This window comes from Anas platyrhynchos, chromosome 1 (genome assembly GCF_047663525.1).
Source record: "Anas platyrhynchos isolate ZD024472 breed Pekin duck chromosome 1, IASCAAS_PekinDuck_T2T, whole genome shotgun sequence".
Lineage (NCBI taxonomy): Eukaryota > Metazoa > Chordata > Aves > Anseriformes > Anatidae > Anas > Anas platyrhynchos.
The window spans coordinates 95,905,222-95,930,574 of NC_092587.1; the positions used below are offsets into that span (position 1 = coordinate 95,905,222).

Genomic DNA, 25,353 nt, shown 5'->3' on the forward strand with positions numbered 1-25,353 from the left:
GATCCACTGGAAATGGATCACTTGTGGTTCCTCCAACTGTACACAGACAGCTGTACCACTTGTTGGCTAGCTAAGAGGTTTCCTATATTCTGCCTGTTGCTAGTACTTATGCATTCCTCCTCCCTGTGGTCTTCAGGAACTATTTTTTCTCCTGTTTTGCAACCATCCCTTTAGATCTTTAGCTTGTAAGTGGGATGTCTTTGCTGTTAAACTGATGGTGATTAGGTGCCGGGCAGGGATAAAAAACATGTAAACTGTCTCTTGTGCCTAATACTCTTAGCCTGTTGCTACCCAGCTCTGTTAATGAGTAGCAGCAAAGAAATCCCCCAGGATAATAGCAGCGAAGGATAGAAAAAATATGTGGTACTAAAGAATTAATACAAACAACTTCGCTTCCTGTAGTTATTCCAAAGCTGTCATTTATTTACTTACTCAGTTTAACTCTTCTAAGACATAGAGGATCATAAGTATCAGAAAAGCCTACCTTACTAGGCAAAACATAAGGAAATAAATTCTGTGGTTGGAACTCTACAGCTCTACCCCAGTACCCCACAAGTCAAAAAGTATTTGTGCAAATTTAGGTTATCAGGTCTAGCTTGGACCTTCTCAAGTAATTTATATGTTGTCTTAAATTATTTCTGAATTAATTCTAATTCATTTAGAGTTTTCAGCTTCTTATGATCTTACATGTTTATCCTTCCTGTTTAATTTTCAAGGATTTAAATTATTTAGATAATTTTAAGTTTTTCAATTGAATTCACAATTCAAACATAATCTTTTCAACTTCTTGCAAATAATTGCCTTAAGATTAATATTATATTTTTGGATGGTTTTGCCTCCAAAGCAGACAACAGACGCTTAACAGGCTTTCCCCCTCCTTCTTTGCAGGGCCACCTTCTGCTCCCAGGAACGTGATTTTTAACATTAATGAAACAGCTCTCATGTTGGAATGGAGCCCCCCAAGTGATACGGGAGGAAGAAAAGACCTCACTTACAGTGTCATCTGTAAGAAATGCGGGTCGGATGCCAGCCAGTGTGAGATATGTGGGGGAGGCATCCGCTTCATCCCCAGGCACACAGGTCTCATCAACTCCTCCGTGACGGTGCTGGACTTTGTGTCACATGTCAACTACACCTTCGAAATAGAGGCCACGAATGGCGTCTCGGAGCTGAGTTTCTCCCCCAAGCAGTTCACAGCTATCACAGTTACCACAGACCAAGATGGTAAGTCTCACCACTGCGCGTCTGTTACTGTGCCCCTGTCATTCGTGCACTTTTTATGGGTATCATTTTGCTTCTTGGAAGTCTGGGTCAATGAGTTAGGATGCTTTGCAGATTGTTACGCATTTTTATGTGTGAGGACTTACAGTTTCTGGTGATGAGGCCACTGAATGCTTTTGTCAGTTGGCCCTTGACCCCAAAACACAGGGCACAAAACCACATCTTTGCTTAATGTGTCTTCCTGTTTAAATGAAGTGCATACTTTAACACAACCTGAGCCTACCTGTGGTTTGTCACAACTGGAGTCTGTGTCTGATGTTCTTCCAAGTCTTCCCTTACAATTTCAGTTTTGAAAGACTAAAGCACCACATTACCCACCAATTTCATAGTTTAAAGGTGAAATGAAAGTGAATTCATTTCCTTTAGTATCCATGTTTCGTAGTACTAATACAGCATGATTTACTCTAAGATGTTTCAGCATCTGTATAAGCCATTTCCTCAGGTGAGATATCATAATGGATTTTTTGTGACTTTAATTGTCAACTTCGTGTTATCATTTTTGAGATTCCCCCACACACCATTTCAGTTCAGATTCATGTTTAGCGCGGTCCTTTATGAGAAACATGGGTAACGGAAAGAGCTTTGTAGTTTTTTTCTGCACATTTTTCCTCTTCCATCTATAGAAATACTTACTATGCCAGCAAAAAGCATCATAGGTTACCAACAAAGCAATCTGTATAGCAGTGTTATCTTCTGGCTTGTGCTACTGTAGATCAGAAGGTTATTTCAAAATTATCCCTTGCTGACTTTTGTTCCAGAAATGTTTTTCACCTACTGTGCAGTGACATTGCAACTGTAGCCGAAGTGTTTAATGTAGGACAGGAGCTGAACTGGCAAAACTAGGATTTTGAGTACCAAAACCTTTGGTCGTATAAAAGTAATTAGTAAAAGTGCTAATGTTCAGGAGGATCCTGTTATGTTCCACTTGTAGGAAGGCCCTGGGTTTTTTCGTTGATTAGCCTAGCAAAAATCTGCTTACCTGTGTATCTGGGACAAACAGTTTTGTTGATGAGTTAAGTAATGACTTACTCGCCTTTGGGCATGCCAAAATTAACAGCTTGCTGTGATGATGATGATAATGACAATGATGGTAATTCTAATAATATTCTTGAAAATGGTTTGGGAAAACAATGAAAACTGCTCACTTATCTTTAATGTGATGATAGTAACAGAACAGATGATTATATAAGATACTTAATGATATGTTCCTTGCAATGAGAATTGTCTTAAGCTCTCGGGCTATGCATCACACGTTGAACCTGTACCTCACTATTGCTTTTTCATCAGAGGAAAAACATGCTGCTAGAATCTACCCCTTTGGTATACTTACTTTCAGATGTTTTGTTACATGGTACAAAATGCAAGTCAGTAAGCATGCACAAGTGGAGGTCACCAGAGAGATGGTTTATTTTTAAACTGGCCAACAGCTGTCTGAACACACTGTGAATTGTATTTAAGTGGTGGGCTTTTAAAAAATAATACATCTTTTGCTGCTGTCTGTTTCTGGTTTAAGGATATAGATTTTCACCACAGTTTACTCAAAACAGGGAAAAGACCAATGTGCTGATAATTTGTGACACACTGACAGTAAAGTCTAGAGTGTAGGCTGCTTGCACTATAATAATTCTTACATTGCTAAAAATTCTATTGGAAGAGCTTGAGAGAATTTAAGACCAGATTTCCAGAATATCAGTATGTTTATTTGGATATAAAAAGACAGCTTTGCAGGGGGAAGCATTGTAATAAATGAAATAGAGGCATCTATAAAATGCAGTTATAAAGATAAAATATTTTTTGTAGGCTTAAAAACTGTGTCATTGCATAAATTCATAAAAATGGTAACTATATATTTAGATGAAAAAGAGAGAAAGATAGTGTCATATGGAATAGTCTTTGGAAGAAAATTAATGGGGTTTTGGTTGATGGAAATTGAGAAGAAAATAAACATTTTTTTGTGAGTTTCTTTTAGTCATGAATAAAAAGTGGTAGTATGAAGAAAGTTAGGGTATCTTACCTGAGAAAACAAAGCTGTAGAACTAAAGCTTCAGACCACTGCAGAGATTTTATTAATGTTTATAAATCACACTGGAGTTCTCTGAGAAAAGGATTTATGACTTTTTTTTTTTTTAATTTTATTGGTAGCCAGATACTACTAAACAACTTACAGTATTTTTCATGCCATATTTACCTAAAATACTAAATAATTGCCTTTATATTGCAAATATTTTCCAGCTGTACCACCAAGCAGCAAGCTCACTGTTGCAATCTTTCCTTCTAATCTTAATTATCCTGAAATGGACGCTACTTATTGCCTGATGCTGCAAGATCATACGCATGTTCGTATAAATGAAAGATACAAGATTATAGACATGAAGTGACAACAAACCAAAAATGTCTTAGTGTGGGCAGGTACTACATTACCAAAAGTCCACACTTAAAACATTTTTTTTTCCTTTTGATGTGGCTAATTTGAAAAATCTAGACCTATAATGAATTATACCATGACAACTTATTTATCCTATGTTCATATTTTTCTTTTATATGAATCTTTTCATACATACTGTTGTAATATTTTTTGCTATACACATTACATGCTGATAGATCTCTCTCTATATAAATTGTTTTCTTCAATTATTTTATCTTTGTTAAGAATATGGAACAATATATTTAGCTCTTCTAAATACAAACCATTCTTGTTAGGTACAAGAATTTACAGTAGCTGAGGAGCTAGCATTTTATTTTCTTTGAGCATATTGGATTTACTTCCCTCTAGTGGCCCCTTCTTTTTGACACTTTATGTGGAATTAACAGATAGTTCTTTAAAAATGCAAAACTGTTAGTTTGTGCTTCGGTGCTGTTTTTTTTTTTTTTTTCCTTTCTTTTTGGAGAAGATACTGATGTTGGTATTTTGCTGCAGTGCAGTGAATAATACCATGGGCATCCACAGAAACTGAGAAATTGTATTCTACCCCAGTTAGTGAGCAGAGAGTGAGAGCATCAGAGGGAGCATAGTTGCTGACAGGAGAAGTGAACTACTTCAGAAGTGATTAAGGCTTGTCTCTAGGAGTTATACTACAACTAATATTAAAGTCTTAACATGCATGTAATGTCTCTACATGCAATCACCATCATCAGCAAGATTAAGTACAACGCTGAGCTCTAACAATGGCAAGAAGCAAACTAAAGGGAAGTAACACTTACTTTGAAAAGGTTTTGCAAACTGCAACCCACAAACCACTTTGCAATTTGATGACTAAAGCATTACTAGATCTGATTGAATACTAAAGAAAACTTACTGACATTAATGCAAGCTATATAAAATCAATTTGTTATCATCCATGACTCGTTTAGTTATTAATTTTGCACAAATATTCATAAATTCAATAGCCTTTTTTTCTGGGTTTCATAAAGAAACAAAGTTTATGCAGTCTCATTGTCTGTCAGGCACCCTGAAGAACTGTGAACCCAACTCAAGTTTGATAACAAAAAAGATTTCCCAGATACTGCATTCTCTCAACAGAAGCATGAAAAAACAGCCCTTAGGTCACTTATGCTCACCAAGCTGCCGGTTGGGTCTGCAAGTTAAAAAGCAAGCTGTGTTAGGCTGGACTTGAGAGGCCTACTGACAGACCACTTAGCTTGTATATCAGCTAGCCAGTTAGGAAAGTACACGTATAATTGCTGTATGACCACAGCATGTGCTGCCTTGTCCAGCAAGTGTGACAAAGATGGGGTAGGGATGTGCTGGAAAGCTTAGATGTTGTGATGGAGAATGAGGGAAGGTCAAGTATAAGCCACTCTTTCACTGTTTTGTATTTAAATGTTTTAAGATACCAAAATAATCCATACTTTAAATTCAGATAAATGGACAGATAAACAGAACGAGATTCTGCTCAGTAAAGCACTTAAGGAAAGTCCTTGTTCAAGGAAGAACATTAGCTCGAATTAAGTGCTTTCCCAAATCACTGCCAAAGTAATTTGTGAACTGAAGGGTAAAACATTTTCAAAAAAAAAAAAAAAAAAGCTTCATCAGAAATGTTTAGTAATACTGTTGTTCTGCAAAGTGCTATGATGCCTTTTCTTTGTGGGGACGATAAAGTTTTATACTGCAGTGAGTATGCTGAGTGTGAAGTAATTGTACTCAATCGACTTTAAATCATTGTGTAAAAAGGCAGCTGAATTGTAATTTATGTTTCCCTTATGACTAATGGGAGGACGAGACACCTCACTACATAACTTTCTTGGAGTCTGCCTTGCCTAAAGAAAACTCAGAAATACTTGAGGTTTTCATGCATAATTTACATAGTAAATGATGAATAATTAAGCAAAGCAGAACTTAAAACAATAGTTCCTATTTCCAAATAATAATGAACATATACGTTCACTCAGTGAGCATTCGTATGTTCTGTTACCTGAGTACAAAGGGCTTTTTTGCCATTACATGTGAGTGGAGCTGTGAGACAGGTCCTGAGTGTGTGATTATGTACGTATAGATGGATTGTGGCTTGCTCCATTCCAGTCCCCCATTTTCAACTGTGTGACCAAGGAGTCTCTGACTGAGTAGTTTCCTCCATGTCCGATCTGCATCTTCACCTCATCGTGTTTCTCCTGTGGGATTCTGCATCCGCAGTCCCCAGCTCACCTTTTTTCTGCCAGCCCCACAAGCAGCGACCTCCCCTAAAACCACAGGCCTGCCATGGGACGTTTCATGGGCATCGTTCCTTTCATGGGTTTCTTCCGCCTTGGCAGAAAGTTAATGCTACAGAGAAGTGCTCCTTCTGCCATCGCAACCCAGACATCTCATTTTATCCCTCCTCAGTCCTGCAGTTCATGAGTGACCCTGGTCTCCCCAGCATCAAAGACCTGCTACCGGTGGACAAACTGTCCCGAGAGACTTGGCTCTGTCTGTGCACACACCCTACCACTGTGCTGAAGACCAGCCTTGTTTTGCAGTGTCTGTCTAGTGCAGACAGTCTGTGCCTAGCTGAGGTATTAGGGCAGACTCTGAAACTGCAAATCTGGCAGGGTTCCTTTGTCTAGTACATTTTATCTTCTATCCATTGGCAGATATATTGTAGGTGATAAGATGTTTCCTAACCTAGTGGTAAAATCTTGCTGGTTTCTGAAAAGGGATTGCCTTTCATCTAATTCGTATTTCCAGATAAGTTATGGCAAATTCATTGCTTGTGGTATTGGTAGTTCTTCAGATGTGTTTGTACCCTGGTGCAGATGAGCTGTATCAACAGCAGGCTCTTCTCACTCCCTTAGAGCTGTGGGAGCTGAGGAGTGCGTGGAAGGATTTCAGTGCCTCTTCCAGGACTTAACATGCCCTCATCGTCATTCGTTAATAGCATATATTATGATGTTAACAATGCAGACAGCACAAGTTGCCTCATCCAACTGTAAGCAAAGCATCTCAGTAGTACTTCTACCAGGACAGTTTTCAGGATCAATCCCTCTGGCTGATCACAGCATAGTTTCAGGACACTTGTCGGGGTGGGAGAAGAGTGCCCTGTTCACTAATTCTAAATTGCATGGTAGCATCTGACTTTCACCCTAATCAAAAATCAACCTTCCTTTTCTTCCCCTGAACCTCAAACCTCTATAGATGTGATTGTCCTTTGTGACTTTAAAGTCAAGAACATTTATCTTCTTATACTGGCACGACAAAACCAAAGCATCTTCCAAACTATTTATGTTAATGGTTTCTAAATCTAAAGGAACAGCTATTTGTAATAACCGATTGTCAAAATGGAATAGCAGGTCACATAAAAGCCTGTTATGAAACAGTCACAAAACAGCCTCCAGCAGACATTACCAAAGCTCAAGCCACATGATTTGATTAAATAAGAAATGTCATGAAAATTTCATAGATGACAGTAAATGAGAAATTTATGGCATTTGTGGACCTAGTACCTACAGCTGTATCGATACTTCCACCAAACCATGTCCTGTTAATAGAACAGTGCAGAGCACTGCTGCCAGTGCTATTCACGTGAAAAAAATTGAAGGAAAATGTTAACATGGTGGTTACTAGCTAAAGATAGTCTATAAAGGCCCATACTGAGTGTAGCATGAAGACAGTAAGAGAGATTACCAATAAAAAAAAAAAAGTTTGAGATGTGCAGTCCCTATGTTAAGACACATCTGAATAATGCTCTTTTCCAATTACACGTTTAATTTTAAAAAGATTTTCAACATTATGCAATGAATATTCATGCTAGTGTGTGAAACTATATGTAGATATATTCATATTTATCTCAGTGTGTGTATACATTAAGCATTTAAAGTTGGAAAGAAAACCACAAAGAAAAATGCTAAGTCTTCATTCTCAGACTTTTTCAACTCAGATGCCGTTGAACACTCTTCAGGTCTACCCAAAGATTCTGGAGCCCCCATTATAAGAAACATATAGACCTGCTAGAGCAAGTCCAGAGGAGGGCCATGAGGATGCCCAGAGGGCTGGAGCACCTCCCCTATGGGAAGAGGCTGAGAAAGTTGGGGTTGTTTAACCTGGAGAAGAAAAGGCTCCAGCAGCAGCTTTCCAGTACTTAAAGGGGGCTTACAAGAAAACTGGAGAGGGACTCTGTCAGGGAGTGTAGTGATAGGACAAGGGATGACAGTTTAAAAATAAAAGAGGGGAGATTTAGATTAGGCATTAGGAAGAAATTCTTCACTCAGAGGGAGGTGAGGCACTGGCACAGGCTGCGCAGAGAAGCTGTGGATGCCCGATCCCTGGAGGTGTTCAAGCCAGGCTGGATGGGGCTTTGGGCAACCTGGGCTGGTGGAAAGTGTCCCTGCCCATGGCAGTGGGGGTGGAACTGGGTAATATTTAAGGTTTTTTCCAACCCATACCATTCTATGATTCTGTGAATGAAATGCAAAGTTTTGAGGAAAGGTTTTTGTGCGGCATGGTTGTTACTCACAAATTTTCATCTGCTGGCCTCTGTACAGTTAGATGACTTTTTGCTGATGATTCTTTGATTGCTGAAATATGTCTGATTACTACACAATAATCACAGGTGAAAAATGACTTTAAATAATCTTGATTTCTATCCTGGAGATTTTTTAAATATTTATGAATTTTCTTTACCAAATATGGCTTCTTTCTGCTAGCAGATACTGATGTTCAGTCATTTCTTTAATGCAGCAAAAGTCAACCTGATTCCACGTACTTTCGTTTCTCATTCACCAGTATTATCCATTAAGCAAGTCAGACTTCACATAGCTTTAAGATATTTTTTCTTTAAGTTATGCAGTATGAGGAGACAAAGTGAAAGTCTGGCTTGGAGGAGTAGAGAAAAGAGGTTAATCAATACCACCAAGTATTTTTCCCATAATCTACTTATCAGTGCAGTCTTTTAGATTTTATAATAGTTTCTTTCATTGCATAGCACAATATTACTTATAGCCATTGGTAATTTGTCTATGACATGCATTTTTTCAGCAAGTTTCTGTTTTCAGTTGCTGTCATTACATGTATAATACCACATACAATTTCTGCAACAACTGTGTATTTAATACCAATAGTTTCTCTCAATTTGTGAAGGGAACCTTTGTGGAGAATACTGTAAAATAATGGTTACACATAAATTGGTAGGCATGTAGCACTGGATAAGAAATATGCCTTTATTTTTTTTTGGTCCTTTTATGGTCAACAGCTGCTAAGGACACTCAGCACATTCCATGATCAAGGATAAGATGTTTATTCATCAGTTTTGGAGACTTTAAATGAAATTTTCAACTAAGCTTATTGGTGCTATCTGCACTCCACTCAGTTAAGAGCCCTCTTAGGATAATCAAGCACATTTCAGTTAGCTGGAACCTCTTGCCATGAATGATAGAGTTTGAAGAATGATTATTGAGTATTCTAGTCAGGGTAGGGTACAAGAGATTTCAGATATAAACTGGTGCCTTAAGTAATTAGAAACCTCTGGCACAGATGTTAATTGACCGACTTACGAAATTCTTCAGAGTTACATTAGGAACCTTCTGTTTTCAAAGTTTACCTAAACATTTCTGAAAGCTATTTCATTAAAAAAAAAAAACTCTGATGTTCCCAGTATATGACAAGTGAAATGAAGACTTCTGTTGCTTTCTTGGCAAGAGAAGTGATTTTGGTCAAGGGTAGTAAAGGAAGACATTCATCATGGCTAGTCTATCTGAAACAAATTGTGTTTGTAGATGTCATGACTTTGACACAAACCTTTAGGGAGCATGAAGGACATGGTAAATTACAAACCAATTCTGCTGATGTTTGCTATGGGGTCTTTAAAGCAATTATGTTGGTAGCAGGTTGCTCCAATTCATTTGCTTCTTAAAATGTAGTTTCTTCATTACACTCAACAACCCTTCTCCTTCCACTTCTGTGACTCTTCCATATGCATTTGCCTTAGGCTCACAGTTTGGAAATAGTTTTCATTTATATACGGTAATGGCATTAAATTGTGCACATTGGCATAAGGTTGAGAGCAGACTCAAAATTATGTAGTTTCTAAAGCTTCAGAAGTCTATTTATTTTACAGTTCTGTTAGCTTCCAGATAACGTTTCTAATAGCATACTTTTACCTTTCCCTGCTCAAATCAATGAGGGACATCTGTTTGCTATCTTCATATTCAGATAAATATGTTACATACTTAAGTGTTTTATCACCGTTGTAAAATTTATAGTGGATCACTGAAAAACTCACATAAAAAATAAAGTTTGTTCCTCTGAAAATATTATAGTAGCCAGGATATGCACATTTAATATTTAGTTTAGAAATTTATATTGCCTTTCACTATGCAGTCATCAGTCAGACTTCATGTTCCAGTCAGAATCCCAGTCTGAAAGAGATGGGGAGGGAGGGTGAAAATGGGTGTCAAGATTGGTCAGTGTATTGGTAGGCAGGAAACAAAAGAAGGGAAAAAAAGACACTCTTAATCTCTAAAATCTTATTTCTATCTAGCATGCAATCTCTGGTTCCCACTGAGAAGTGGGTTTTGCGTATTAAGTATGTATCTTTTTCTTTATCCTCTCCTTAAGACTTCCCTAAAAACTTCTTATAAGCAGATACTCAAAATGTGGCTACAGATTCTAGAGCAGATTTTTCCAATAATACAGTTTCACACTTCATTGGTCCTCTGGAGTGAGTGCAACTAATTCTGTGTTGGACTAGCTATTCAGAGTGTTTTGTCTCTGTTGTTTTCACTTACTAAAGTGACCTGGAAGTTAGCAAAAAGTGTATCAGATAAAAGTGCTTGAGCTTCTTGTCTACGTGTGGAGTCATTATGATAGCCCAAAGGAGAAGGAAGGTGATATGCATGGGCATTCCCAGGGAATACATGAATGAAAGGAAGAAGCATGTGAATGAAATAATTTAGAATATAAAAATAAACCAAACTAAACAAATTAAATAAAATATATTTAAGAAGGAATGCCTTCAGCGATCTAGACCAATTTGTTGATGGTTTCTTTCTTGCAATAACAATGTCATTTTGTACACTCAGTATCTGAAAATTCTAAACCAAATACAAGAAATTATATAATTGCAAAATTAGGTCTAATGTCCCAAAGCTGTTTCACTAGAAGTCAGGTACAGATGTCCCGTTGAATGAAATGGAAGGGACATCTGGCTCAGCTAATGTTTTCATGACATTAAAACACATTGCTTGTTTTCTACTCTAGTTTTGCTTAATTCTTTTGCCTTCATCCACAGCACTCAGATAACTAGGCACAACTTTTCTGCTGAAGTTAATGGCAAAACCCTAAAAATTGCTCTGGTATTAATTAAATCCCATTCTCCATTGAGTTAAGGTATATTTGCAAGAATGATTTTTGTGCTCATTCTGTCTGAATATAAAGTAATATTTTTAAGTCTGTCTTCTCCATATCATTTTAAATAACACATGCAGTGGCTTTTAAATCATGTGCTTTATCCTTATTTGTATTGAAGGGTTTAGAAATTAACGTGCATTATCTAAGTGATTCATAAATTTTAACTCGTTATTCATTGCAGACAGCTAATATATGATCCTGTAAGTTCCTAACAAGTTGTTGAGCCAGTTTCCAACACTGTATTTTACAGTTTGAAAATAAATGATTATTTGATTGTATTCACTCAAGTAAGTCTGGAAAACAAATTGTATAATTCCAGCAACTGGCTCACACACACATATATAGTAATATTAAACTCTAGGCTTCATTTTTTAAAATTAGATTGTTCTCCTAAAATTATTTATCACTTCCTTTTTTTCTATAATTGAGAGTCAATAAGGACTAAAAAAATAAATTACAGGGTAGGGTAATAGAGTAATGGGGTTCAGGAAGTTCTGTCTGTAGTTCAAGGATGATGGGCTACAGTCTATCAACAATAGAAAAGATATAAGATTGCCACTTCCCTGTCAAACTAGAAATGTCATTTACTAATTAGACTTGAGGTGACTTGCCAATATGTCAATTCCAATTGTTCATAGATATGATTTATTCTAATAAAGGGAAAATATTTAAACTGATAGTTAGCATCCCTCTTAGCTAATTTACAGAAAGTATTGATTTCAATTTATAAATAATGCAAGTCTGACTAGAATCTTTGGAGAAAAGAAATAGAGAACATCATATTTTTCTAATGTGAGAAATACTATTTGTCTTGAAAATGCTTGCTTGTATTTGGAAGTGAATTTTGCATGGTCAAGGAAACAAATTGACAGCATGGAAGATTAAAGTCTGTACCTTTTCAGAGAACATGTGTGACTGTGGAGCTGTATTAACTTAGTGCACTGGTATATTTTATTTTGATGCCAGCTGATTAAAAGAGGAGCGTAGCTTTATCTACATACGTCTCCCTGACCTATTCCTGTATTAATCATATTCAGTGGTGCCAGTTTCAGTGGGAACTTTTGGTATATAAAGCAGACTGTAATACTAAAAAACTATAATCTCAGATGAACAAAGTTTTTTGGGGGGAGATTTTTGAAGCTAAATTTCACTGTGAATAGTCTCTCATGTTACAGCCCATAGGAGCTGATGTAAAAGGAATTGTGTCCTGAAAACTCCACCCTTTGGCAGATACAGCTCCTGTATCCCATTTAGCCACCTGCACCTACACTGTTAAGGGATTAACATGATATTGTAATGTCTTTACACCATATTCCAAAGTATGTATCTGTGCAATTCTGTGAAGGTTCAGGGACATACAGCAGGGCATAGTTATCTGTTTTCTGAGTTATCTATCACATTTGCTTCATTATCTCCACCTCCAAAACTCTAGCTTTTCTGCTACGATCATTAATCTATGGCACGGCTGGTTCATAACGATGGCCTGACATTTTTAGGTAAGCACCCACGGTGTTAGCTGCAATACTGGGTGGTGAACAATTCCAAAAGCCAGATATCTGCATGGAAAATAGATTCAGATCTTGTTTTTCCATGTTCATATATACAGTTGCATTCTGGATAAACTCTCTAGATAACCTTTACATTCTTATAAACATAATAAATCTAAACTCTTTTAAACAGCAGTGGGAATAAAATATTCTTCATTTTTCTATTTTCCATTTTAATATGATGGTTATAATGTCAGACATTGAAAATATGGTTTTCTCGTGCAGTTTTAGGGAGAATAAGACTGTAACATCTTAAAAAATAATTTGAGTGGGTGGAATGAGCAAATCAGTATTCTTCAGTCTCAGTCGATGGAGGATTAAAAATAATTAAAATCTCAATCTGGAGTTTATTCTATAATTGAATATAATGTAAAGGGTAAATATACATCATATTTGCTATATATAGATTTATTTCTATATAAGTATATATTATGCAAAACTGTCAGTATATGTATAAATAGCATTCAAATAATGATTCGCTGCTGATTTATTAGTCTATCTAGTATAAAATACATGATGGTATGTTAAGATCTTTGTTTGATCAGAAAATGTTACTTTGTTGAAATATTTTAATATAATTTTTTAATATTTTAATCTTTACCAGATTGATACATGAGTTACATTTCCACATAGCACTAAAATTTTATTTCCATTAAAACTGTCCAAAACTTCCAACAACGTGTTTAGATGCAATGCAATCCATTCCCTACTGTCTACATTACTCTATATTTAAACAGTCTTCCCATATTTCTGTTTAAGACTTTGCTTTGACAGGTAACATTTTAAGTACCTGATGTGCGTATAATCTATTTCCTGAGTAGAGTATTGTGAATTAAGCAGTGATATGACCAACACTGAAAAGCTGTTATGTCAGGTTACAAAATAAAGTGGGATAAAGTAATGGGAAGTGGAATTCCTGTTACACTGTGGGTATTCCACCGAGTGGGAAAGTACTCACAGAGTAAGGACAGGGTGTGCATGTTTTCTGCAGGACTGACAGGTGAGTGGCTGCTTTTTGCAGGAACTCAAGTCTCATCAAGCACCTCAGTGAAAGCAAAGCACTGAGAGATGCAGTTCACTGAGCACTTTTGAAAATGCTGCCCCATCACTGAGATGCTTAATGGAAACTGGCTTGTTTTATAAACCAAGCCATTAGTACCGTCTCAATCGATAAAATGCACTGCAAGTGTTATATTTATTTCAGAAGGATAGGGGTCACATATTATCTCCTACACCGATAGAAGTGTGGAGTAACTGTGAAAGCAAATGGTTTAAACACAGTGTGCCATTTAAGCACTTCTGATCTCTGATACAAGGTGGAACACCTGAAACTGCAAGGTTAGTACGCTTAGCCTTACTACTAGGTGGCCAAGTGTTATGACCAACCAGATTTTTCAGTTTCCTAAAGAATTGAAAATTCTTTTGAAAATTCTGCTTTTTTTTTTTTTTGTATTACTTCTATTTTGCTCTTTTTTTTTTTCTTTTTCTTTGTTTTTTTCCTGGATATTTCTGCTTATCTATTGAGTTTGTTTAAATACTTTTGCAGTAATCAAAGATGTTGTAAGTGTATTGGCTGTGCTCTTTGGACTTTTAAGCATGAAGAGATCCCATTATTCTGAGTTAAAGCAATGTGAAATAGTCCTTGTAGCAACTGCAATATTTGCAACAAAAAATAATAGTATCACAGATTTATTGGCAGCAATACAAATACTCCAGAATTTAATCAAGGAGATTGTATTACTTATGGTGACTTCTCACAGCCATTTTTATGCAACATCATGTATTCATTTCTTTGATAAATTATTTTTAAGTAGCTATAAAGCATCAAATATTAAATATATATACTTAAGTTACTACTGGTAACTTCATTTTTAAAAAAATGAAGGTTCCAAGGTCACTGGAAATTATCTCAAGTAACTTTTATTATGAGTCATGCTTTATGTTTTACTGTGCTGTCCTTAGTTATGTAAATGTCCTACACTTTTTTGGTCAGGCTTCCATGATAGCAGGTCAGTGTTATTCCACATCACCTTCATCTGTCCTTTGTCCCTTTTGTCCCATTTACCACAGTTTTCCAAAGCTTAACCTCGATGTGCCTTTTTCTATGTTGTAGGTTTTCTGCTGCATTCATAGTCTCTAGTGTGTGGTTGCTTTTATTCACATTGCAAGCATGACACCAGTGATCCTTGAAGGCAAGTAGGGAGAATTGCTCAAATTTTAGGAGGTAGGGGATAAGACTTGGCACATAAAACCATGTATGGCATAACTATCCACAAGGCTCGCATGGCTCTGCTGAGATTCAGATGTCCTCTTTTTTCAGACTTAGGAGAACTTGAAGCTTCCTGTAGCCTTCACTGACAGTTGAATGTACTCAGCATTTGTACAAGCCAAGTATACAAAAATGATGGAAAAAAAAAAAAAAAAGCTTAGACCTAACCCAGTAAAAGTGAATACTTAAACATTTTTTGTATTATTTTGAAAATTAATCTTTTTTTTTTTTTTTTATGAGGAACGAACTTTATTTTATTTTATTTTTAGTGACTCCTGTAATAAGTACTGCTTTGCTTCCTTTTTTTTCTTATGTCGAAGTATATTTCCTGTATGGGAAATTTGACTACAAAGCACAGCATGCTACTTCAATGAATGAAAATTTGGGAAGGTAAGCAACTCAAAGTAGCAGAGTAGGAGCTGATACTCCTGTAAATCCAAGGAACTATAGCAAGTATGTTGAAAGAGAATTGCCCTCAAATCATCCTTGGCTTTTTCACAGCTAAGATGTGGAAAAAGCTTCGGTGTTTGAATGACACTAATGATCTCAAAACAAAAATATGGAAGATTGTTGAAGATTTTAAACCCTTTAAAAGCTGTAACAGTCCCTTTGTGGATGGAAAAATATGATTGAGGAAAAGCTAATTTGAATAAATAAAACAAAACAAAAAAATGAAAACATCCTTCTGAAATACTCAAGTTTGTTCTTGTTAAACATTCTCAAATGACTTCTTAGGTTCCACTGACCAACATGGTTCCCTGGTAGGATGTTTCTTGCTCTGTTATACATAGTATGGAAAAATATGTGGACTCATGCTTATCTCCTTCTCTGTATATTTTTCTTGCATGTGCATGCCAACATTATACACAAACACATGTACAGAGACTTTCTTTCATGAAATGAATGAGTTTATTTTATTAAACATATTAACAAATAATAATAGTAGTATAAAATATGTATCAATTTATCTTTTTCAAGGGGTATTAAAGAACTCTAAATTATCTGCTAATTGTGAGATATTGCTCCAAATAATCCAGATTATTCACCCCCATAGAAGTCTAGAAACATAACTGACATTTATTTGGACAATAATAGGTTTAGTGCTGTTCTTCAATTTGCTAATTTCTCTTATGCTTTTGCTATTAATTTCTAATAAAGAAATAATACATAATGTCACTAGTCTTAAAAGAGAAAGACATACAGTAGTAACATTCAAACAGTCCATGGACTGCCATTTGGGTATTAGTACATGCTTGTTTAGGTTGATGCACCCACCTTTACTTGATTTACTGTATTGTCTGTGAATATATCAGCAGTCCAATTCTGTCAAGCCAGTGGTGGCTTACTGCTGCAATATAAAGGTATTCTGAGTATTTAAGTTGGTAAAGAACTGATTGATACATTAAATACTTTCTGTCAGGCAGCTGGGATTTAACTGGAGTATGCACAGTTATAAAACAGTTTTTCATTGATCTGAGTGGTTAAATTCTTAACTGTAGTTTATTTTCCCTTTGATATTGAAATCCATAAGTGCCAGTCATAGCTTTAAGAACTAAAATCATTGGCATGGGAGTTTAAATTAAAAGTGATAAATTGAGATTGCTAGTGACCACTACCTCAGCCAAACACAAATGCCATGACTGTAGCTCTAAACATCACTGCATGCTTGATTTTAAATTAAGTGTGACAAATTAGTCAGGAAGTTAATTGTTAGTTTGGAATAAATACAGTGATGCTGATTGGAAAAGGCATCATAAAACATTTTTTTTTTACTTTACAGCAATCCCATCTGACATATCAAAAAATAGAGAAACTAATAAAAACTAGTCCTATTGAAAAAGTGGGCATTTGCTGTGGGTGTGTGTATCTGTGGCAATGCCTACAAGTATCTGAAGGTGACTTTCCTTTGAGAACATGTTTGCCAGCGTAAAAATTTAGGAGCAAATTGAAAGATGCAAGAGACGTTCTTGTACCTAGCTTGTAGGTTGTTGGGAGTTAGGTACATATATCTCTATCACTACCGACTAGATATTAGAGTTGCTGTCAACTGTTTTAGTGGCAGCAAGTGCCAGGATGAACAATTATTCTCTTTAAGAGAGTGTGACCTTAAAGACCGAGCAGAGCTGTAAATCTTGTGTCTCTTTAAATAGACTCTCATTTATTTTACTCTATGTCCACTATACAGAGATATAAAAGTGGACACAACAATATTCAGGAATTTACTGGACAACAATTTCCTTTTTTTGAAGTTTCAAATTTAATTTTAGTTTCGGTATCAGTGGGACTGTTTCTCAACTAATGGGTTGTTCTTTCTAGCAACACGTGAGTTATTCAGTAGTTGCTTGAAAAGGCCTTAAAAAAAAGTATACAAATTGATGAAATATTAATTCGCTTCAGGTGAAAAAAGCATTTAAAAAGAATCTGCAGAAGCTGAAGTCAATGCAAATGAATCTTTACCTCCTAAACCAAAGAAGTTTGTTGAGCATTTAAATTTCTCAAGGTTCTGTATTGCAGCCCGGCCAACACAACTTAATATGAATTACTATAGAGCTCTCATTGCAATGGTGAAAGAAGAAAGGACAGAGCACTGAACTCAGTTGTTGTTTTTTTTTTGTTGTTGTTGTTTGTTTTGTTTGTTTTGTTTTGTTTTTGTTTTGTTTTGTTTTTGTTTTTTATTATCAAGCTTGATTTGTCAATGGTCAGTCACCATCATGTTCATTACCTTCTTCTGCCTCTAAACTTGCTTTGCACCACCCTACCCACCTCTATCAGTAGCTGAAGCTGCACACATTTCACTCACTGGAGTTTCTTTGCTCCAATGTCCAATGTTCTTACCCCATCTTTTCTATCATCTTTCTTGGCTTCATTCTTCAGTAGCTCTCTGTTGCCTGTTTTCACTGGTCCCCCACAAACCCTCAGCTGAGTCAGTTCTTAAATGGCACCAGCTCAGGACACCGCCTGTAATACTCAGTCTTCCAGAGTTACTGCTTCCTGGATGAGTAGAAAATGTTTCACTGAACATTATGAAAGGTTCTGCAAGTTCACTTATGTGATCAAGCCAAGTACATAGAGCTTTTCATTCCTTTGGCAATGTAGGATATTGGAGGCCCCTGGTCTAATCTGCAGAGGAGTTACTGATGTGCAGGAGTCTAGGAATGTAAAACCTCCTATCATGCACTTATCTCATTTGGCAATTAATTTGTTTTAATCCTGGAAATGCTGGAGAATGTGAAAAGAACAGTTTGTAATCAGTATATCTTGCAGTTTAAAGGTAATTGTCGTCTAAATGCATTAGTTTCAGGAGTTTGGTTACCACTGATACTGTTCCTCTTGATACGCCTGAGCAGCTCAATATAAACAATTTTCTAGAAGAAATATATTCTCCTTACATTCTCTGAAGCCATCATAGATTCTGCTGTGGCTTCTTCAGTGAAGGTCTGCCTGTTTTTATTTAAAGGCATGGTTTTTAGCAAGGAGATTTAACTGAGGTGTAAGCTGTATGTCGTTTCTTTTTATGGCTTAACACTGATATCAGAATCACAATATTTTCTGTTGCTGGTGACTGAATGCTCTTGTCAGCTATAAAAAACAAGCTGCTGCTTAATAAAATAACTCAATTTATCTCTGGAAACTTTAATTATCTTTGTACTGTCCCCTCAGAAGTACAGGCCTTTGGTTTTAACTTGGTTAATTTAATAGGTTTTAGTTTTCTTTTGTAAGAATTTTTAAGAAATGCTTTTTCCCATATAAAGTGATGTCTCTGATAAAGGAAAGCAGTAAATAAAGACCTTAAAGTCTTTAAGTAAAGTTAGGCCTACCTAATTTCACCCTTTCACTTCTTAATAGATGCTATCCCGTGTTCTCATAAAAATAACTTTATTTTTTTTATTTCTTAAGACCAAATGATTTGTAGTATGAGTAGGGTTAACTTCATTTCCTTTAAATTTGTGCTTGGGATTGTTTCCGGTATTTCTTACCAGTTTGGCTGGACAACTGAAAAGAGTTGATGCAACAAGCTTGCAGTTACACCTTTATGGGTAGGTCAGGTTTTTTCACAGAATCACAGAATCACAGAATTTCTAGGTTGGAAGAGACCTCAAGATCATCGAGTCCAACCTCTAACCTAACACTAACAGTCCCCACTAAACCATATCCCTAAGCTCTACATCTAAACGTCTTTTGAAGACTTCCAGGGATGGTGACTCCACCAACTCCCTGGGCAGCCTGTTCCAATGCCTCACAACCCTTTCAGTAAAGAAGCTCTTCCTAACATCTAACCTAAAACTCCCCTGGCACAACTTTAGCCCGTTCCCCCTCGTCCTGTCACCAGGCACGTGGGAGAACAGGCCAACCCCCACTTCTCTACAGCCTCCTTTAAGGTATCTGTAGAGAGCGATAAGGTCGCCCCTGAGCCTCCTCTTCTCCAGGCTGAACAAGCCCAGCTCCCTCAGCCGCTCCTCATAGGACTTGTTCTCCAGGCCCCTCACCAGCTTCGTCGCCCTTCCTTGGACCCGCTCAAGCACCTCCATGTCCTTCTTGTAGCGAGGGGCCCAAAACTGAACACAGTACTCGAGGTGCGGCCTCCCCACAGCCGAGTACAGGGGGACGATCACCTCCCTAGCCCTGCTGGTCACGCTGTTTCTGATACAAGCCAGGATGCTGTTGGCCTTCTTGGCCACCTGAGCACACTGCTGGCTCATATTCAGCCGACTATCCACCATCACTCCCAGGTCCTTCTCTGCCTGGCAGCTCTCCAACCACTCATCTCCCAGCCTGTAGCTCTGCTTGGGGTTGTTGCGCCCCAGGTGCAGGACCCGGCACTTGGCCTTGTTGAACTTCATGCATTTGACCTCAGCCCATCGGTGCAGCCTATCCAGATCCTCCTGCAGAGCCTTCCTACCCTCGAGCAGATCGACACACACACCTAACTTGGTGTCATCTGCAAACTTACTGAGGGTGCACTCAATGCCCTCGTCCAGATCATTGATGAAGATGTTGATGTTGTTTTGCATGTATTGATTCTCGTGAGAGCTGTAGAAATTTGTCTTTTGGCCATCTCTCTGTTTGAAATTAGCCGGCTATATCTGAAGTTGTAAAGAACTAGCAAAAAGGGGACAGATGATGAGCAGACTGCGTGCCCACATGAAGTGCTTTTGTGGAGGATGATTACTAAGCCATCCCACACAGCAAGAGTAAGAGAAGGAGCTGGAGCCTACAAGGGGGCAGGCAAAGGGCTGAAGGAGACGAGCTCCAGCTCCCATCCCAGCTCTCTGGGCTGGGGCACCCAGGCAGCTTGCCAGGGGTGCAAACCACCGGCAGCGCCTTTTCTCTGCATCCTCTCAAGCAAGGCTGATGCCAGCTCTCACTTCCTTCCTAGGCCGGAACAGTGTTGGCATAGATTTTTGTCTCATGCTTGATGGGTAGGGAGGAATGGTGAAAGCGTTTACAAATCGAGTTTTGCTTTTCAGTCACTGATAAATCAATGTCTCAGGAAAGCTGCCGGATGCCATGTCTCGCAGCCATGCAGCTGACAGATCTGTCATGTCATGTCAGACCTCAGGGAGAACGGGAAGGGAGAGACCTTCCCTTGCACAGCCACTCTTCTGGAGAGGATTATGCATCAATCCGGAAGCCAAGGTTTCTGCACACCCTCTGACTTTGGTCATGCAGAGCCTCATGCTCTGGGCAGGAAGTATTATTTTACTCTGAAGGCTCCTGAAAAATTCAACAAGGTCATTTCCAGAAGGTCTGGCATCTTCAGCATAACCTTCGGTCTGCCAAAATTAAGATTTCATCCTATAATCGCCCACGACTTAATGTGCAAATGAACTTGGTTTGGACTAACTTCATTAGGAATCAGTTAAAATTCAGTTGAGATAAGTCATTTGTAATCTGAAAAAAAGAACTTCTGCATTACACTTGCTCTCCTTTCAGAAAGCCCTGAGTGATTTGTATTAAATCAGAGGATGTTTTTCTCTCAGTAAGGGTCTTAGTTTCTATTCCCATACCCTTGTACGTTCTTATGCTGGTCACCAGTGACAAACAAGGTGAAATCCCACATCTAAGTGGGTCCTGAAAACTAAAAGTCCCCAGTGCAGAGCTAATACTTGAGAACATACTTATGCAAATAGGCGAACCTTATCTTTTTGCTGTACTGCAGATAAACAGAGAGCTTCATGAAGCAGCACTGGTGAGGAAGTTCCTTTCCCACCACAAAATCTGTGCCTTTGTTAAATTCTGAAGCTTTCTGCATACGCAAGTTATGTGTGAATATGTAAATTAGATTATTAGAGCCAAAAGCTGTGGGCTTGGAAATTATCTTGGCCCATTTTCTGTACTCTTGAGTTACAAAAGAGTCATTTGTTGGGCTTTTTTTTTGGAGCTCTGGAAACAACACTGTGAGAACAGATGCAGCCAGGGAAAACAGTGAATGACATCTTCATATTTCTACATGCAGAGCTGAAATAGAAATACCCCAAACAGGAAAGAGTTGAAGACTTTATTATTATTATTATTATTATTGGTGTGTACTAAAGAGTGGAGATTGTGACAGTTCTGATAATCTTGGCATTTTCATGTTGATTTCTAGACCTGTGGGGTTCGGATAATTTTGAGTAAGCTCTCTAACTGGTGGCTCAATGGCAGAACCCTCTGTAACCAGAATGCAGTACATCAATACCTGGTGGTGGTTTTTAATTGCTCTTCTTAATAATATACCAGTGATACTGCTGCTGCTGCTACTGTTCCTTTCAACATCACCATCCTTCCTGTGATCCATATGAACAGCCAGGTGCTTGAATTTCCAAGGGGAAATTCTTGGTTGGGGCATGTATTTTCCCACCAGGCTGCAAGGTGCTGACTTTATTGTCAATGAAGTTCTTCAGTTAAGGCCAGGAATCCAGCTTGCATTTCAAATCGATGTTTTAAAAGAGCATTTTTATAGTGATTACTAAATTCTTGGTTTGGAAAGTGCTATGCAGACATTTATGTAATGTTCTGGCTGAGCTAATTACCTATATCAGCCCATAGTCTTTAAAAGGCTTATCGGAAGGGTCACTTCAGAAAAAAAGACCTTTGCCTGCCTGCAAGACAGTGTTGGTTGCTATAACAGGCTGTTACAGGTTTCCTTCTTCATATGTTCTGCATTAATGCTCATTAGCATTCATTTAATTTTTATTTAAGATTTTAATTGCCTCACCAATGAAAGGACAGAAGAGCAACTGAGGATAAGAAAAATAACCCTCTACAAACCACTGCTTTTATAATTCTTCTGAAATACTTTATTATGTTTTCACAACATGCCCAATATCTCCCAAATGCAAAAGATGTATTTTTTGCTGTAAGAATCTTATGATAAAACAGAATTTCCTATTGGTTTCACAGTCCCAGTTGCAGTATTTACTAGCTTCTCCTGCACAAACCAAAAATGTATTGTTTTCTGAAAATCTGCCGTGTTTTTCACAAACCAATTTCCCTGGCGTAGTTCTCTTTTGAAGTCCTGGGTATGATTTTCATATACAGTACTAACTTCATTAGCTGGCAGTTATTTGCTGGGATGCAGTTCGTGTATACCTTGCAAGTACACCTTCAAAGCTCTGAGATTAAAGAATGTACTGAAAGAGTGCTGTGATCCACTGGTGCTGCCCGCGTAATTCCCTACATGAAGGTTCAGCCTGCTCCTCCTCGCCTCTAGTGAAGTCCTACTCAGCAGGCACCCCCTCACTAGCGTCTCACTGCTTTTTGGTTTGCCAGGCTGGTGAGAAGAGCTTCCTCCTGGACATGGAGCAGCAGCTCTTCAGGTCTCCTGTAGACAGTGGCCCTATACTTTTGCCAGTACATTTGAAACTGGGGAAACCAAAATTTAGGTTTGTGGGAGCAGGTTTATTTTTAATATCCTTTTTAAGCAAATACTTTATAGACCATTAAATCAGGATGACAAGTGATAAGATGCAAGGAAACAGCCTCAAGTTGTACCAGAGGATGTTTAGATTGGACAATAGGAAGAATTTCTTCACAGAGAGGGTGGTCAAGTGTGGAAACAGGCTGCCCAGGGAAGTGGCAGAGTCCCCATCCCTGGAGGTGTTTAGGAGTGGGAACATGGCACTAAGGGATGTGGTTTAGTGGGAGGACTTGGTAGGTTAGGTTGATGGTTGGACCTATGATCATGAAGGGTGTTTTCCAATCTAGATGGTTAAATGATTCCATGAATGGTCACACTGTAATTTAGCCAGAGACCTTTAGACTTTGTGTTCATGCCTGCAGTGAAACATGCCAAGGATGTACTTAGTTCAGAACTGAAATAATTCAAGAGATATTTGAAACAATAGAGAACAATTCTTGTCCTAAGAGGTGGCTTCCGTACTTTCAGTAAAGTGTAGTATGGAGTTGTTGCCTGGAGTCCAATTATTTGATTTTCTGATTTGAGGACATATAAAATAATGTGCAGACAACATAGCTTTATTGTAAATGCAAAGTGGTCAGCCGTCTGGCTCGTAAAGCACTACACCTGTGTAGTGTTCATCACTTTCACTGGATTGTATTTAATTAAGGTATTGTGTGCCTAAAGGCAAAAGCATTCAAGTTTGAGGGATGGAATAGAGTGACTGGAGACGTGTACTTCTATTGGCATTTGCAACATAACTAGTCAGAAATCCGCTCTGAAATATGATTGATTCAGACAAATGTGCTGCTGAGGAAATTTTCGGTGCTTGTATTCTTGCTCCTATGTACTAGTTCTGATTTTCCACAAGGAAATGAAGGGTACAATTGATTTTCGTTAAGCTTTGTATGCTTACATATTCTTTTCCGAAGTTTAAAAACAGAGCTATAACAAATCTACGTGCCAAAATACCCATTTTGGAAGGTGCAGAGGATTGTGGTCCGAGAAGGGCAGAAAACTGATAAACGGTTGAAAATGCATACGATTTTAGAAGTGTGTAATTATACGAAATAGGAAACTATTGAAGCTTTAAGTACAAAGAAAATAATTTAATTTTGAGAGGGTACAAGTTCACATTATATCTCACAGCCCAAGTAAACACAGAAAGCCTTCAGAGTTTCTGCCTGTGTAACCTACAGCATTTTCATGGTTTTTCATGGTTACCTGGGCTTCACCACTTGTATGCTGAGCAAAGCTGTGTATCTAATTGACTTTTCATTTCACTGGCCAGAATAAATATTGAAAAGATTATTTTAATTGAGTATTAAAAAAAATCTAAAAACATGTTTAACTTAAGCATGCAGGTAGGAATCAAAGCTTTCTTCTTTCTTCAAATACAACCAGTTTTTGAACTTTTGAAATTCTCCAGCCTTCATGCTAATTGTTTATCTTTCTTGCCTGGCAAAACCACTTAGACAAGATAATTAGGTGTTAGACATGATGGAGGGCCTGCTTAATACTGCAGGTTTTGTTAATGACAGGTCTGAGAAGCTCTGTATACTATAGCTAGTGATTTCTGTCAAATGCCAATAATAAGGACTCAGATTTCTGTCTGATAAATAAATTGCTAAACATATTTGCCATTAAAAAAATAATGTGACATTAGCCGTAGCTATACCCTGTCATGGTTCTCTTCTTTGTTTACAGAGATTTTACATCATTCCCTAATAAAGGGTTCTCATTTTTAGCTATTATAAAACCTTTTAGTGTCAGTCATTAACCAAGCAGAAGATACAAGTTGATTGACTTATAGCAGCTTTTTTTTTTTTTTTTAAATACTACGAACTGATTGTCAAAGAGTAACTTTGAAAATGTTTTAGAAATGCAGGATAACAGCATACAGTGAGACTGAAAGTTTCCAGTCACTGCTGAAGTCAAAGAGGTTTTTCCCTTTCACTTCCCCTGAAGATGTGTCCCAGATTTTTTTTTTTTTCAGAACTTCCTGTAGCATAAGGTCCTGCCTACACTGAGAAATTAAGAAACGTATCTTGCCTTCTGGAAATTTCTCCTGATAAATGTGCTGTGTATATATGATAACAGAAGTAGATTTGTTGTGACATCATATATGCTGCACGGGGATAATTTTGTTTATGAAGTAACCATTCCTCTTCTGAAAGTTCTAAATTTCATGATTTCAAGGACATTTTTGAGTGGCTCTGAGGATAATTTTACTAGTATATAATATTTTTTTTTCCAGTTTAAAATAAAAATGTGGTATACAAGGTTAAATCAATTACCTACTTAATCTGTTAATTTATTTTTGATCATTATCAATGCCAGATAATTCAGAGGAAAATTCGGGAACTTTCTGTCTTTTTACAAGATCATCATTTGAAGGGAAATGTCCTCTTCCATTTCACAGCATGTGTTAGATTTTATTCCTTGCAGAATGTTTATTTGCTTTAGAACTTATTCTTGTTTATATATCAACATCCAGTCTGGTGTTGATGTATTTGGTAAGCATTTACCCTCATCTAGTGATAATTTATAACAGACTGAG

General features: G+C 37.4%; 1 protein-coding gene across 13 annotated transcripts in view; it reads left to right on the top strand.

The window, feature by feature from the left end:
* EPHA6 (EPH receptor A6) overlaps positions 1-25,353 on the top strand; it is a 520,880-nt gene that overhangs the window by 266,658 nt on the left and 228,869 nt on the right. For all 13 annotated transcript variants that reach the window (XM_072025112.1, XM_038183870.2, XM_072025089.1 and 10 more), the window contains one exon: positions 889-1,224. In XM_072025112.1, coding sequence (XP_071881213.1) covers positions 889-1,224 — 336 coding nt within the window. The remainder of the gene's footprint in view (positions 1-888; positions 1,225-25,353) is intronic.